This window comes from Panthera onca, chromosome A2 (assembly GCF_046562875.1).
Source record: "Panthera onca isolate mPanOnc1 chromosome A2, mPanOnc1 haplotype 2, whole genome shotgun sequence".
NCBI lineage: Eukaryota > Metazoa > Chordata > Mammalia > Carnivora > Felidae > Panthera > Panthera onca.
The window spans coordinates 65,979,815-65,997,435 of NC_138340.1; the positions used below are offsets into that span (position 1 = coordinate 65,979,815).

Genomic DNA, 17,621 nt, shown 5'->3' on the forward strand with positions numbered 1-17,621 from the left:
CCTTAAGGCCCTGCTTCAGCATGCCCCGGCCCTCACCAGGGAACCATGCTGTCCTCATTCCTGTGACAACAGCAATGAGAGGGACAGGAAAGGGGCTGGCACACACACAGAAGGCAATGCTGCCTTCTAGCACCTGCCCCCCTGCTGGTTTCGTCAACATTGTGCCTGCAGGGCCGACCTGGGGCTTTGCCCACATGAGAGAAGATGGGCCGAGAAGCTTGACCATGAGAGATGCTGGAAACCCAATACCACACGTTATCAGGCAGGAATGTCAATGAGAGAAACAGGCCAGAGGCACAAACGCTCTTTACTCCCATCAAGAATGACATTTTCTCTCAGTTTTCTTGAAACGGCAGCTCTACAAGGTTTGTGATTCGTCTCTCCACGTTTGTCCACGTAGAGCCAGGAGACCCGTGTTTTGTGGCAAATCTGACTTAACATTGGCAACTCTACTCAGCCAAGGGGATGCGTCTGTAGTCTGGATACAGCAATCTGCTGTCCATTTTCTCCTCTGAATTTAGAAGTCATGCTATTCAGAAAGTCTTTATATTCCTTCTTTACCACTTCTTACTCACTCAACACCCAGGGGAAGATCTTTTCTCATCAACACTAGTTCCTTACGAGCCAAAGGAGAGATGATGATGCACACTGGTTACTGTATTTGGATTTAGATTGTATGTTTGGCTGTTTCCCCGCCCCCCTCATTTTACTCCCTAAAGACTGGAGGGCAGATTTATCGCCCTGGAAAAAATGCAGTCGGTCTAAATCATCTGAATACCTTTCATCTCTTTCTATGCTTTTCTTTGCCGAAGGAGATGGGAAGATACGAACTTCTGACATTTACACAGCTTCATCCTTCGTAATAAAAACGTATTATTTTCTCAAGAAAGAGAAGGGTTATGGAAAGCATCGAAGGGCAAGATAAACACAGAACGTGATGATAAATTTAATCTCGCAGTTTCCAGCGAAGGGAGTTTTTGGTAGAAGGGTTACCGGTTCTGTGCTCCTACTGGTGATGAATGAAGCATGGGCACAACAACGTAAACCACAGATACGCCACGGAGAGCTCTGAGACTCATTTCCTTTAAGACCTGGAGCTTCGTCTTCACTGGAGCGTTTGAAGTCTGCTCACTGTTGTTTTACCATGGTGAGTGGGAAGACCTAGAACTGTTTTGAGTTTTCCTCCTGATCCACATTCCTCGGGTATGAATGATGAGGTAGTTAAAACCCACGCATGCACACTATTCAGGGGGACAGAAGTACACGCTCTGTGAGTGGATGAACTCCTGGACGATGGAGAATTGGTGCTGATTCGGGACACCTTCTGTACTTGTGTGCAGGGCCCTTGTCCCCTCTCATCCACTTGGAAGAGGTAATCCTGTCTCTATTATAGAAAAGTGTACCTTGGGGCGCCTGGGTGGCTCAGTGGGTTAAGCGTCTGAGTCTTGATTTCGGCTCAAGTCATGATCTCACCGCCGTGAGATCGAGCCCCATGTCTGGCCCTGCGCTGAGTGTGGAGCCTGCTTGGGATTGTCTTTTCCTCCCTCTCTCTGTGTGCCTCCCCTCAACATAAACAGATAAACATTATACAAAGAAAAGCAAAGCGTATTGTGCTACGGGAAGCATTAGTCCACACATGGACACGTTTTGAATCAGACTACGTGAGATACAAAAAGCAGTGAATACACCATATCATGTCACAAACCCAAATCAGTAGGAAAGCCGAGATGACGGGCAGCCGATAAGCAAACGCCACAGGGATGCGACGCATGAGTGGTCGTGGTGGGTGCTAAAATAAAACATCAGTGTGTGAACCACGTGAAGCTCTCCCCACACCGTTTCATCTGCAGAACTGGAGTATTTCTTTACCACTAAATAATTTTAGAATCTGCATAGATAGGATTGCATGAAATCACAGCACGTTCTACTATCCACCGTTGATACTGTCTCTGTGATGAATATGAGAGAATTTACGCCCGTTGTAGCTGAAAAACAACATGTAATTTTCCTTTCACCTTAGCGCTTGCTATAGAACTGGTATTCCTGAGGGACTCCTCTGTCAACCGTCAGGAGCGTGGGCCAGCCACCAGGTCTGCTTGATCTGTCTCTCAGGTTAGAGAATGTGCAGGACCTCAGATTTCTTTTACCGTAATTCTTTTTTTTTTAAGTTTATTTTTTTATTTTGAGAGAGAGATGGTGTGAGCAGGGGAGGGACAGAGAAAGGGAGACAGAGAATCCCAAGCAGTTTCCGTCCAGTCAGCACAGAGCCTGGAGCTGGGCTCGGGCTCACGAACTGTGAGATCATGACCTGAGCCGAAATCAACAGTCAGATGCTTAACTGACTGAGCCACCCAGGCGCCTCTACTGACTGTAACTCTTTTTTTTTTTTAAATCTTTTTTTAACATTTATTTATTTTTGAGACAGAGAGAGAGCATGAACAGGGGAGGGTCAGAGAAAGAAGGAGACACAGAATCTGAAACAGGCTCCAGGCTCTGAGCTGTCAGCACAGAGCCCGACGCGGGGCTCGAACCCACAGACCGCGAGATCATGACCTGAGCCGAAGTCGGATGCCCAACCGACTGAGCCACCCAGGCGCCCCTCTACTGACTGTAACTCTTGATAGCACGTGTCACATCATGGACCAAAGAAACAGTTCTCTGGCTGACTTCTATGGAGAATGAATAACCCCCAAGGAGGGATGGGTTCGGAGATGAGCCAGAAAGGAAAACCTCTCTGAGATGTACGTGCTTTGAGGAAAAATGATTTACTGAATTAATCTGATTCCCAGAAGATTCTAACGCTGGTTCGTACAGTGTCAAGACATATGTAGATCTCTAAATTTTGGTCATTGAATTGCCCTGAATCATCCCCAGCTGTGTATCGGGCCATCTTGGTGAAGGAGAGCCCTGAGGTACAACGAAACGTCTGTGACTTTGGCTAATTTCGTGGCCGATTCTATTCGTCATGTGAACTGGTGTGGATCGATTGAGTTTGCTCCCTACGTCCGCACATACACATCTAAGTCCTCCATTCTTCAACAGAGCTTGACATACGTTTTGTTATATTTTCTGTTTTCCTAACCAACAATTCTATGAGCAATATCACTTTCCCGTTTTCTTTATGCCTTAAGATTTTCTGCGGCTCTTTCTCTTTGGCGTAATAGCTGCTTCTTACACAGATGCTTATTGCTGTAATTATATACGATCTTCTACAATCTTAATGTCTGGGTCATAAATCTTGATGCTTTCCCCAACGTTCAGGTAAACATTATCTTTTCTTGTTTAGACTTTCCCCACTTAATGATTTGAGGTCAAGTGACTGCTACTTATCAGACAAAAGTTCTTTATTTAAATGCAAAAAAAAAAAACACAACACAACAAACAAAACAAAAAAGCACTAACTTGTTCTGTTTTCTTGTGAGTAGTTTCTGTAACTTTCTGGGTTGTTTTTTTCCACCAACACATGGCACCAGATTGGTTATATATAGCTCTAGCTATATATTTCTGTGAGTGCTAGCTTATATTTCTTTAACTATCAATACCAATATCCGCTGCGATAATTCCTACATTAGTCAGCACTAACATTTTTATTGTGATCAACCAGACAACAGTCATACAAGTAAAAAAAACACTTCTTTTTTCTTACTTTGAGTAATAACAGTTAAAAAATCTTCTGGAGAGACACATGATAAGCCTCCCCGGTTCAAGCGCATCTCTGCGCAATGATCAAAATTCATCAAAGAATCATCTTTCTTCATAAACCCTGAATCTTAATGTGATTACTCCCACCTGCTTGGTGTTAGGACTGCTGAGGTGGCTGGTTCCCGGTAACTGGCTAGGTTTTCTCAACATGGGAGAGACGACTTACACTCCGGAAAGACCAGGCAACACGCCCATGGGGACATGGTTTGTCATAACCTTAAGCATCTTTACTACATGGACAAACCTCCAGACTTGCATTTATCAAATGGAATTATCATCACTTCTTTTCACAGGCATGGGGAACCACAGGTAGTGAAAGCCAAGGGCAGGGGTCACGTGCCGTTCATCGCGTTAGTCCCCAAAGTTGGTTCAATGCCTACCGTCAAGCAAATTCTCCGTGTTTGGTGAATAAGCGGTGGGTGACAACGTGGGGTGAGTGACACTCTCTTTCCTCTGTGTTCTTTCTGTAAACTGTCTACATGGTGGAGAACACAGTAATAGGAAACTCCGAAAAACACTTACAAAACGTTGGGTCCTATGTATCCCTGAATGTGTGTGTGTGTGTGTGTGTGTGTGTGTGTGTGTGTGTAAGTAGTTGTGAGTTCCTACGGATTATATTTACAGTTCATATATTTAGGCACTTAGTTTTACCAGGGAGACAGAATATTTCCAGTGTATCTAAGCTGACCACACTGGCCTATTTGTGGACACAATCTAAAGGCAAATGGAGAAGATACCCTGCGATGAGTATCAAATAAGAGACATTGAATTAAGAATCAGAATCAGAATCAAGCAAAGCTCTGAACAGAAACATACCCACGAGCCAATGGAAGGGTCATGTCAGACAGGCCAATGTCATCAACCTGGAATTTACACATACGAGGCTTTACCTCCTGCGAAGAAATACGAATGTCGGTCACACAAATCTCTGTTGTTTAAGCACGTGTACGTGAATTCTAGAGAAAGTAGAGTGCGGGGGTACAAAGGAGCCCTTTTATGCCGACAGGTGGATGAACAGGAGAAGGAGAGTCAGGACAGGAGAGGCACGAGGAAAGTCAGAGGTATGGCGCTCCAGGAAGGGAACTCCATCAGAAACGCTTGGCATGAGCAGGGAATGACGCACAGCAGTAAACTGTGGGGGGGGTGGGAGGGAAATAAATGGCAAAATATGAACACAAACTCCGGCAAAATAAATGTCATCGTCATCATTCACCTTCAAGCCCCTGGAGACTTAACGCTGTGTAAACAGCGATGGATGGGCCACATCACGTGATTATGATTTCCTCTATTTCCTCCTCGTCTTTTGTCGATGTCAGTGGTTAAAAAGGTCTACTGATCCCCTGGAAGGACTAGATCATAAGCGCCACTGAACTCACTGTTGTCTTCCAGACTGTCAAATAAAGTGATTCGGATTTGCTGCAAAACTTCTCTTTAAAGACCTTGCAGGCAGAGACACTGGCCTGGAATCCCCCCCCCCCCCCCCCCCCCCCGCCCAGTAGAGCTCCAGGGGGAAACAGATATTATAGTTTCATCACACCCTGGATGGCAGACCAATCCATCCCAACCTTGATAATGTCCTTCCTGAGCAGGGCTCAGGCATCCATTGAGAAAACACAGATTGATTAAGTGAGTCAGAGAAAGTCTTCACCTGCACATGCATGTTGAGTTCTACTGTTCTGAAGGAGCACACCCCTTCCGAGAAGCTTCTCAGTGGGAGACTGACCCATCTGATAAAGGGCCATTCCCTGCCAGTAACTTAAGGCCCTGAGGGTCTCCGGGATAGGGCTTACAATGAAGAAGGGAAGAGGGGCTGTGTCCGAATTCACACCATCTCAGACAAATCCTGAAATAATAATCTAGAAGACGAGCGTGTCGGCTGGGGAATGCTTCGTCCCTACTCTGTTCCCTCCTGAACTAATCAAGTGATGATATTTAACAACAACCCTGAAAAATTCAGCTGTCCATTTCTCGTTTCACAGAGCTGAAATTTACATGAGTTCAGAAAGAAGTTCTCATAACTTTTGATGTTAAAAAAAAAAAAGCTTTCCGGGGCGGCTGGGTGGCTCAGTCAGTTAAACGACTTCGGCTCAGGTCATGATCTCACAGTCCGTGAGTTCGAGCCCTGCATCAGGCTCTGTGCTGACAGCTCGGAGACTGGAACCTGCTTCAGATTCTGTGTCTCCTTCTCTCTGCCCCTCCCCCACTCATGCTCTGTCTCCGTCTCTCAAAAATAAACATTAAAGAAACAAAACAAAAACAAAAAAAAAAACAAAACAAAAGCTCTTCTGCCTAACTTGACTTCATGCTACAAGTGAAAGCTTCAAGAGACACAGACACCCGTGGTGATTCGGTGACCAACACGGGGCTTGGGAAGCGGGTTACGGAAATCAAAGGTAAATTTGCTATCAGCATTCGTAAATCTATGTGACATTCCCTTGCATTGGCAGGTTGGTAAATGGTTAGTAACCAGCTCTCTAGGGAAAAAGAAAAGGGATAGATCAATCAATCGATCAATAGATTGATAGAAAAAGTTTTACTGATCTAAAGAATGGGTAGCACAAAACTTACAAGCGAGAATAAAAGAATACGATTCTCTTTGTTGTAAACGCTACATAACTAATTTATTCTCACAGAAGGCTTTCATTTATTTTTGCCAAATTCTTTGGTCTGTAGCCGACCTCTAACCACTTCTGACAAATGCGTAGTTTCGAAATGAATGTAGATTGACAACAGATTGTATTAAGGAGTCAGATGAAAATGAAACCATGAAGACAGGTTGGGACTTAGCCTGTTGGTCAATCACGGGAATGACTCTCCTGAGTCAGATCATGGGTGTTGAAAGATGGGAGAAAAATTTTTTTCCACTTTTTTGGGTGTTCTTCTCAAGGTACTGGCTATGATATGACATGCTTTTGTATTTAATCTGTATTGATAGCACCCTCTAATCCCTCTCTTACCCTAGATGATTAACAAGACAACACATCGAGCCATGATGTGTAACTTTCGCCAACTTCCTCAGTAGGGATACTCCCTCCACTGATGATTTCCATCTTTGGATGCGAGTCACCGAATGTGGCATTGGGAAGGGATGTGTGGTAGCACATTGTTATATGGTATTTTCACTGTCGTAAAATGATTGAATCACATTGATTCAACGTATATAAAGAACCTCAAAACTCCAGGAATAGTAAAATGTGGTAAAGTCATTAGGAAGTGATAACATTTCAGTATTGGTTATATTTGTTTTTAATATCATCTGTCAGCTTACATAATTGACTTTTTAAAAAAATGTTTATTTGTTTGGAGACAGAGAGAGAGAGGGAGAGAGCCAGGGAGGGGCAGAGACAGAGTGAGAGAAAATCCCAAGCAGGCTCTGAGCTCTCAGCGCCGGGCCCGACAGGGGGCTCGATCTCATGAACCGTGAGATCATGGCCTGAGCCAAAATCAAGAGCCCGGACGCCTAACCGACTGAGCCACCTAGGCACCCCCATAATTGACTTTTCAATAATAGCTCTGTTTAGCGATCGGTTCGCAAAATTCCTGACATTTCGAACAGTCTGCTCTCGCTAACCGGTGTCAGGCCCAGGGCATACCTGCTGTAATGACCTGTCACTAAGCTCTTCAATTCTCTCTCCAGTCAGGGACACAGCGGCTCGCAAATAAAGCACCAAAAAGTAACTAGCAGAAGAAGTAAGTCCACGGGAGTTTTAAAAATGTGTACCCCTAGCTCTACTGCGTGTCTCTCACTGCTTTGCTTCTAAGTAGCCATCAGTCTTTAAGTTCATGTTGGGGGGACTTAATGGTTTGCAAGGAGGCATGTTAACAGGTTAGACATTCAGTTCCATTTTTTTTTCCCCAGTGCGCTTCTGAGCAGGGACAGACTCTGCTCCCACAGTCACTGGTTTCCTTCCATTTGCTCACTATCCGCTTCCTGTTTTCCTGGACACTCGCGCTTTCCCAGGGCTGCGGGGGCCGCCGGGTGGGCCGGCTGCCCTGCCCCGGGAAGGAAAGCGGCAAACACACACCAGACGAGGGCCAGAGCACTTCCCTGGGCTCGCCCTGAAGTCCGCACACCTGCCAGGCTTCAAGGGCGCTTGCTTCCACCCCGAACGAGACTCCCAGAATTGTACTTGTGTCACAGGCGTGAAGATTAACGGCTTTGTTTTGAAACAGGCGGAGTGTCTGGGTTCAAATTTTAGAGCAGGGGCTTAGGTGACGTTAAAAAGAGGATTGGTCCCAATTTAAGGGACGTCAGCAAAATTCTCGTCTATCTTTTCCTGCTTTATGCTCTGGGCTCGGGCAAGCGGCTGATCGCTGAGCCAGAGTCTTTAGCGAGCATCTGACCCAGCGTGTGGGGATTCGATTACAGCCAGTGAATCGCGGAGCCGTGCCCGGCGTAGTCCTGGATTCTCAGTTCTTCTGCTGAGTCACACTGCCTAAAATATGAATTATTATTATTTTATATGTTACATATGCATCTTATACATTTTATTGTATTACATTATGTGCATTATATTATACACATATTTTTAAAAAGTCATATTTTATATGTATATTACATTATACATTTTAAATATATTTTTATATATTTATAGATCATATTATACATTATTAATTTTCTATTAAGCACACTCAAATGACTATTTTGTAATCGAAAATGGCTAGCTGATTTCTCTCATTTTATTTCTCTATTCTAGAATCTCCTTACAATTCTTTAGAATGGGATACTTATTCACAGATTGAAAACCAATCACCTAGAGGCCACCATGGTGTCGCCAGTGCTGTCTTGACTTGACAGGTCATTTAGATCAGAGGACAGGGACCCATTTTTCCCATATGCTTTTAAAATCCTTTGCCAATCACCCCAGCAATGAATGGCCAAGGAAAGACTGACTTACTCAAACCTATTATAGGAAGACGTATAGGAAGATGACAGTCGTTGAATGGTTTAATTTAAAAAATATAAAGCAAATTGCGGATCAGTAATTTGAACTCTCTACACATTGATCGTTAAATCTCCAGGGGCTTCTCACTGGAATATGTAATGGATGGTGTGTTAGCAGCCCAATCATTACCAGCTCTGAAAATCTCGTCAACACACAATCCAGAGAGCCAGTGACACAGCCTCCATCATCGTGACTCACAATGAAGGGGCAACCGAAATCAACTGTCAGCAGAAAGCAAGCTGATTAGAAAGTTAGAGGGAAAAAAATCCATATGCACAATCACATTGGCTTAGGCGTGCCCTTGAAGCCGCTATGTACATGCTTAGGTGTCCAAAGGTTAATATGAAAGCTCATTCATTAATAGGCCACAGACCACGGGACACATCCCAGGGGATGTGTCACTATAACCATGTTATATTCCACTGTCACTATATTCCATGTCACTGTCACTATATTCCACTGTCACTATAACCATGCTAAGAAGCTCAGCACAGGACCGGAGACTTATTCACGAGGACCTCTGCGCCGTAAGGCTTTGAGAGGTGACACAGCTCAGTCGTTTTTCTCCTACATGGGCAATAAGTAAATACTGACTCAGACTCCACAGGCCATCCTGGCCTCAGCTGCTGGGACAGAGCTGCAAGCAGGAACCAGGGGAGAGGAGACTCAGCTCTGCCCCAGGGGATGGCAGGGACAAAGACCTTGAGAGCTGGGCACAGACACCTCCCAGTGGCCCCCAGCTGACTCTGAAAAGGCTGCATTTTATCCTACCAGAAGCTCACTCTACAAGAGATAAAACTATGTTGCTTATAGCAGGAAGTCATTTTATTTATTATTTTTTAGAAGTTTATTTATTTATTTTGGGGAAGAGAGAGAGAGTGGGGGAGTGAACCCAAGTGGGGGAGGTGCAGAGAGGTAGGGAGAGAGAGAATCCCAAGCAGGTTCCACGCTGTCGGCACAGAGCCCGAAGTGGGGCTCGATCCCACGAACCCATGAGATCGTGACCTGAGTTGAACTCAGGAGTAGGACGCTTAACTCACAGAGCCACCCAGGCGCCCCTGTGGGCAATTTTAAATGAGACATGGGATCCCAAAGTGGATTGGCCAGACACACTTCTGATATCCTCTTAGCAGCTAAAAAGATTATGAGGAAACCAAGCTCTTTAGTCTCTGGGTACCAAGTGGGCATATGCAAATGTTAGGAGTTCCGATTTCCACTAGTTCTCTGGTCTGCAGAAGCAGGAATTGAGAAATGTAGGCGGAGGCCAGGTGTGAAGTGGCCAGTCCGGCCTTCAAAGTGTCCCCTGAGGAGGGCAGTTCCTCGGTCATTTCTGACTTTCAGATTGGCCGTGCCGTCTTTCGCCGCCCACTTCATCTCCGCCATTGGCTCACGGGCCTCTCTCTGCTCCCACTCACAACGTGCCCTCCGCTCTTCAGATGGCAACCACACCAAGGGTCATGGCCTGAGATGTGGATACCGGGGGCCGTTTATGCAGCGTGCCTCCCCTCTATGTCCAGTTAACAGAGTGTTGACAAGTGACTTCCACATGCCAGAGAAAGTTGACCTTTTTCCCGGCTGTCGGGTTGGGCTTCCATCATCTCTGGTGATTCTGTCCTCACCAGAGACTGGTCAGCTACTCCCCAGCTGTGGTCAATGAGACATAAGAGAAAGATCCACAGTTGGGGGGCTTCTGGGAAAGGTTCCCCCTGAAACCATTAGAAGACACGGTCTCTCCTCCTCTGAAAATTCTTGTGTCTGGATACAGTGTGTGGAACGGCCAGAGCCCCCTCAGTACCAGCCCGGGCAGGAGGAGGTCGACCCCAAAGATGATTTAGAGAGGATACTGGTCGACCCTCAGTCCCTGATGACAACTTTAGGCTTCACTGAAGTCTGGGGTTCCAGCTGAAGGAGATGAAAGTTTCCCCACACTGCGGAGGAAGGCTGGAGAGCGGTTTCTCTTCCTTTGGGCGTCTGTTGTCGCAGAACACATTACCTCAAGAAGCAGAGTCTTAACACAAGAAGCATTAATTATCTCCAATTTTCTGTGGGCACAGCTGGCTGGTTGCCTCTGACAGAAGGTCTCTCACAAGGCTGCAGCCAAGGTGCCACTGGGCTGTGGTCTCAACCATGGGGGCTCCTGAGGGAGCTTCCAGACTCACTCCACAGGGTGTTGTCTGGACTCAGTTCCCAAGCTCGGCGGGCTGAGGACCTCAGTCGCTCACTGGCTGTTGGCTGGAAGCTCCCTCAGTTGTTTGCCACGTGGGTCTCCTCACAGAGCAGCTCTCAACATGGCGGCTGGCTCCCCTCGGAGTGAGCGAGGCAGAGAGGGTATCCAAGATGGAAACCACAGTTGTTGTTTTTTAACCTAACCTCAGAAGTGACAAGTGACATCCCACTACTTCTGCCATATTCTCTTCTTTGATGTCAGTCACTGAAGTCAGCCGGTGTCCAAGGGGAGAGGATTGTACAACGGGGCGCACGCAGGAGGCGGGGGCCATTGGGACCCACTTTAGCGGTATCCACCACACCGCTGAAGGCATCCTAACAGGTAGGCCAGAGCAGGAAACAAGAAAGTGGCGAAGTCTGGGTTGCTGACCGCTACTGAGATCCTCACATCTTTCTCAAGTACGACCACGAGTGTGGATGAGCACTGACTCTACGGAGAGTGCCCCACAGACAGAGCGAAGCAGGGACTGGATGCCCTTGAGCCCGGAAAACATCTTAGTTCGATAAAGCTAATCGAACATTGAGTGTCATCGTAGTGTGATACTTAGGATCGACAGCGAGACATATTCTGGTATGTTCTGCGACTGAATCTATGCTGTGTGTCAGGCATCACTTTGAAGAGCGGATACAATAGGAAATGAGACCGGTGCAACCTCCAAGTGGTTAGCAGAGCAGCACATTCAAGTGTGTGTAATACAACGTGGGGAGGAAACACCCAGATGGGGGAGAAATCTGGACTGGAGGGGTGGCTTCCCGAGGCGGTGGTGGGGTATGTTGAGCACGCCGAGTTCACATCAACCTGACCCCCACGCGGGGTGTACCCAGGGGGAGCCGGGGAGCGGGCTGGACACAGGTGGCCTCCGGGAGCCGGAAACACACGTGAACGGATGTTCACTGCTCTTCTGCCCACAAACCATACATTGGCTCCAAAAGAGTGCAGGGGTCACAGTCAAAAGCGGCATTGACCCAGACCACAAGGTCTTCTCCCGGTGGCGTGGCTGCAGGCGAATGCGGTTTTCATGGCCGTGTGTCACGTGCTGGTGGCACTTAAGCATGAAGACGGGAAACGAGGCATCCAGCTCGTTGTCAGGTCGGCTGGGGAGGCTGGTGGTGGACGGGAATGTGGCGCCAGCCAAGCATGAGGACGGAGACCGTGCCAAGACCCTACAGAGGTCGGGGTCGGGGCTAGGGAACGGCCGGAACAGAAGGTTCTGGAGACATCAGAATGAAGGGCAGTGCCCTGGAAGACCCATTTCACATCTTCTTGCTCTTTTCCCATGTACAGACCATCATCTACCGGCTCTTTCTTTTTATCCATGAAGGCTGGACGAGCTCACGGTTTTCAACAAAATGCATTTTTTGTCTTTCTAACAACCCGAGTGGACTATACTCTGTGTTGCAGAAACAACAATCATCATGCAAAGCCAAAGGATTTCCCCGTGGGGGGGTTCTTGGTCTGGTGGCGAAAACAGCATGGGGGTGGACGGAACCAAGACTGAGGGTCAAACATACTCTAATGAGGATTCCTGCTGTACCCATATTGAGGTAAGACCCCGGGCCAGGGATGGAAGTCCTTCTGACTCAGTCTCTCCCAGGGACAGAACCTACCCCCCGTGCTGCGGTGGGGTCTGAGTGAGGTGTCACGTGAGATGCCTCGTGGACCGCCCAGCCGTCGTCGGTAGTCAGGGTCCGTCTCCACCAGGAGCGTATCGTTTCTTTTACAAGGAACGTGCATCTGACGCCGAATGCAGGAGGAAGTGGACAAGAGCTTGTGGCCGGTGTGAAAGGGTCTATACGGAGCTTCCCTCCACAGCTACGGAGAGTCAGAAATCTGGGCGGCTCAGTTGGTTAAGCAACTGACTCTTGATCTCAGCTCAGGGCATGATCTCAGTTTGTGAGTTCGAGCCCCAGCGTCAGGGTGTGTGCTGACGGCACACAGCCTGCTTAGGATTCTCTCTCTCTCTCTTTCTCTGCCCCTCCCCTGTGCGCTCTGTCCCTCTCTCAAAATAAATAAATAAACTTAAACACACACACACACACACGAATAGCCTGAAATCTAACTGGAAGAGTAGATAACATGTAGATGCCTGCAAGGCAAACACGCATCCAATATTCACGTGCTAACAGCCCGTAGCTCCCTTGAGACAAGATAGTGCCCCAATTTCAACATCTTGTGAAAAAATAAGACCGAAGACAATCAACGATTTGTTTTCCTTAACTGCTCTGAACTCCTGAACCAAAGAAGGCCAGGTTGCGTTCTGCCTGCTTGGGCAGGAGATCTCAGTTTTTTTTTTTTTTTTTCTTCTTAATACAGTACTTTCTACAACTGCTTTAATGTTTATTTATTTTTGAGAGAAAGAGAGAGAGAGAGAGCGTGTGCGCACATGTGTGTGTGCAAGGGGGGGGGGGGGCAGAGAGAGAGAGGGAGACCCAGAATCCGAAGCAGGCTCCAGGCTCCGAGCTGTCAGCACAGACCCCGACGCGGGGCTCGAACCCACAAACCATGAGATCATGACCTGAGCTGAAGTCGGACGCTTAACCGACTGAGCCCCCCAGGCGCCCCAGGAGATCCCAGGTTTTACTGCTATAGAAAATGGGCAAGAAAGTTCTGCTAATTAGGTAAAAGAACAGCTCTGAGTTGGATGCCCCAAGTTCTTGTGCAGGAGCAGCCAGGATGGGAACAGGAAGAGGAGGAGCCTGGCTACCTGCAGGCGCTAACACCCCATACCACCCCCCCCCCCCATGCCTCCTGCCCTTCCTCACTCTTTTACTGGCATTTCTGTGGCTGCACGGGAGGCGAAGAGAAAGGCAGGGAGTTAGGAATGGTGACCGGAGGGCAAAGGAGGCTCTCATGACCAGGGTCTGGGGAAATGAACGCATGGAGAGAATAATCCAGAACCCCAGCGGAAACGGAGCCGTGAAGCAAGACGGTGAACCTCATCTCCTGTCTGTTGCCTGCCGACTCCTTTGGAAAGTCTGCTAAGGGCAGGGGCGGGGAAGGATTCCACAGTGGGAGAAATCTTTCGTCCCCAAGCCTGATGCCGGCCTTTGTAAGCAGCCCACCCCCCCGCCCCCCAGATCCTGCCCGGCGGTCTCCCCAGCAGAGTGCCCTTCGAGCACAGGAGGAAGTGAGAGCCCACTGGTTAGCATCAGTTCCGACTTTGGGAAGCACAGGAAGCCTGACTCTCCCATCCCGGGTCGGTCTCGTGACCGCTCCCTGGTTGCCCACGGGCTGTGTTCGGCTTTGTCGTTTTTCCTCAGCTACTCCTCCCTCACCGGGTCCCCCACGGATGAGAATCTGTGCACCAGGACGGCAGCCACGGTGTAGACCGCTAAAGCCCACGGCCTTGGCACGTGGGGCTCAAGATCTCTTCAGAGACGGCACAGCTCCAGAGTCATCTGTGCCTCAGCTGTTCTCTTTCTGACCGAGAATGTCTCATCCTTTGGTTTTTCGTGCCCTGTAGGAAGTGCTTGCTTCCAGAAGCATGTCCAACGTCAAGAGGATCAAATGTGTCTGAAGGATGGAAAGGCAGTATGTGCAAAGAAAGAGGAAGTGAATCCGGATGATTTTCCTCCAGGAGTAGGTAAGTAATCCCACCATCCTCTTCTTTACCCAGAAGCTGGCAGCGAGTTAATCGTCATTTCCAAAGAAGACAGAGAAAGATCAAGTGGTCCCACGGCAGGAGGGTATGCACTTCCTAACCGGAAGGCTGCGCCCACCCACGGGCACCGGCCGCTCCCTGGGCGGAAGGCAGGGTGACACGGGGCTATTATGAAAAGGGAACGCGCCCCTCTGTAACGAAGTCTCGCTACCGAGCTGGGGCATCCTGAAAGGGGCGAGCACGGGCTTGGTGTGCCGATGACGCCATCGGAACATAGACGGTTGAATCTATAAAAGGACTCCCGCGTCTGGAGGCGCGAGTGCCATACACAGTACTTGCTGAAGCCCTAAAGAAATCTCTGGAGACAGGGAAGAAAGCCCGATCTCAGCCAGGGTGTGGCAAGAGGTAGAAAACAAGGAGACTTTCATTCTGGCTATTGCTAGGCGGAGCTCAAGCTGCTTCCCCTTCTGCTGCCTCAGTTTCCCTTTCCACACTAGTACCGCCTGGCCACTGACCATACGATTCAAAGGACCTGGTTTCGAACGTGGCTCTCCTCGGCGCTCACGGCTGGCCGGAGCGAGCTTCACAGCAAAATCACAGAGCTGGGCTGCGTGGGCTCCTGCTCTCCCCAGACACTGCGAGGTTGGCTGTCATGCGGGGAACGGTGGCTCCTAGCAGACTGTCTCCACCCACCCGGTACGATTCTGGTAGAGGTCGGACCCCAGGGTGAGTGGTTAATGAGTTACGCCATTCTTTCCGGGGCCCTGCATAGCGTTCAGAGTGCATTCACTGTGACGTCGGACACACCACATCGAGCATTTGGAAAGAAAAGCCAGAGAACAAAGCCACAAACACCCCGAGGCAAGAATGGAAAGTCTGGAAACACAGCCCTGACACGGGTGACCAGAGCACAAGAGTAGGGAAAGGAAACGAGAGGCACGTACGTGTGGGTCTCGGGTCGGGGGCCTCGGAACCAGCACTTTCCCCAGGAAAGCCGAGAGGCTCTGCCACGTCTGTGTCAGGAGGAGGGTAGGGCGGGGGTGGGGGGAGCACTAACTGGGGGGGCCCCCGAGCAGTGCCTCTGGGAGGCTTTTGTGGCACCTGCCGTCGTCCGACACCTACATGGAATCAACGGGGGTTACTTCAGAAGGTTAAGCCGAAAGATTCTGCCCTCCAGCGGGGGGACACGTGGCATCATTCCCCCAGGCACCAAACACAGCCTCATGGCACCAATCCAGACACACCCAGCACCAAACCCAGCCACACCTGGCATCCAATCCATCCACACTCGGTACCAACGTCAACCTCACCTCGAGCATCAAATCCAACCACACCTGTCATCAAGTCCAGGTACACCCGGTGTCTAAAGTCAACTTCACCAAATGGAACCGCACCTGCCAACAAAATCCAGCCACGCCCGGGACCAAATTCAAACTCACAAGGCATCAAATCCAATCTCACTCACGCTTCAGAATTTTACACACGGTGTCCTCGCCTTGGGCCAATCTGGTGATACCTTCTTGTTTGCCATTTCTGGCAAGCACGACTCCTCTCCGATGCTGGGCTTGAAATTATTCTTAAAAGCCCCCTCGGCAGCTGCGTTAAGTTAAAAGGAACTCCTTTTATTCAGGTTTGTTTGTATTAGGTTTGCGGAATTATCTTTTAGCTTACTTTTGTTACTTTTACCGATTAATTCTTGCAGATCGAAGAACCACTAATTCAGCTGACGTCTTTAAGCCTGTTTATATCCTCAATCTCTTCCATCGTTTAGGGTAAGAGTCTTCAAACTTTATTTGAAGAGGGTCCCAGGGCGCCTGGGTGGCTCAGTCGGTCAAGCATCCGACTTTGACTCCGGTCATGATCTCGTGGTTCGTGGCTTCAAGCCCCGTGTCGGGCTCTGACAGTGAGGAGCCTGCTTGGGATTCTCTCTCTCTCTCTGCACCCCCCTCCCCGCTCATGCTTTCTCTCTCTCTCAAAAAATAAGTAAATAAACTTAAAAAAAATGAAGAGGGTTGTGACTTGGGCAAAGTGTTCGGGGTGGCGTCGTGCTCCATCTGACCCTGGAACCCTCAGGGCATCCCTCTCTGCTCTTGACACACTGGGCATCCACCTGCCATTTTATAGGAAAATGATTTTCTTCTGCTACTAAGATTTTTGAAAGTCAACGACTTAACAAAGCCATATAAATCACTTGTGTCGTAAGCCATGCTTCCTAGGATTTGTTTTAGAAACGTTTTCTTCAAGCTTTAATGTCTGAAGATCTTTCTTTTAAATGTTTGTTTGTTTCGAGGGAGAGACAGAGTGAGTGAAGAAGGGGCAGAGAAAGACAGAGAGAGAGAGAATCCCAAGCTGACTCACACGGTCAGTGCAGAGCCTGATGTGGGGTTTGAACTCACGAACCGTGACATCCTGACCTGAGCCGAAACCAAGAGTCAGACGCTTAATCGACGGAGCCACTCAGGCACCCCCCCAAGCTTTAATGTTTAGGATCATCTTGTAATGAACACATTCTGTGTTTCATGACCATCATCAGATTATTAATAAAAAGATTAAGAAATATAATTTCTTCATCAAGAGATATATCCAATCTCTTGATTACAGTTCTTCCAACGTGGAAAAATATGGATGTCCCCATAGCTAGACATCACTTTTCCCTTCCAAGTGCAAAGAAGCACGATCGGTCTGGGTGAGAGTTATCTGTTTGGTCCAGGTAAGTAACGTTAAATGAGAGGGCGTCCCCCTAGGGCGACACACGTAGGAGGAAGAGGCTTTGTGCTGGAAGCTTTTCTACTGGAAAGCTTATTTTTGTTTGCCAAGAAATTTGGGTCAGACTCAATTCCAGTAAAATAATACTATTTTAGTGCAAGTTCTAATTTTTCCCCCTTTTATATCTAGATATCAGAATAGAAAGATGCTCGTGTGTGTGTGTGTGTGTGTGTGTGTGTGTGTGTGTGTGTGTGACTGGACAGGGGCTACTTTAAAGATTTTTATCTGTTAACGTAAAGCCTAGACTTTGGTTCAAAGAGCGGCCTGTGGGCGGCTAGCGTGCTGTGAGTTCATGGGGATTGCTGACGGGGACACAAGTCTCACTGAAAACTGCCACCATGACCTCTACCACCCTCCTGAGCTCCCAAAGCAGCCAAGG

General features: G+C 48.3%; 1 protein-coding gene across 7 annotated transcripts in view; it reads right to left on the reverse strand.

The window, feature by feature from the left end:
• Positions 1-17,621, reverse strand: part of COBL (cordon-bleu WH2 repeat protein) — a 270,241-nt gene that overhangs the window by 46,569 nt on the left and 206,051 nt on the right. For 5 of the 7 annotated variants that reach the window (XM_060632143.3, XM_060632144.3, XM_060632145.3 and 2 more), the window contains one exon: positions 15,421-15,594. The exons of the other annotated variants lie outside the window; for them this stretch is intronic. In XM_060632143.3, the coding sequence (XP_060488126.3) occupies positions 15,421-15,594 (174 nt within the window). The remainder of the gene's footprint in view (positions 1-15,420; positions 15,595-17,621) is intronic. 7 annotated transcript variants of the gene reach the window in all.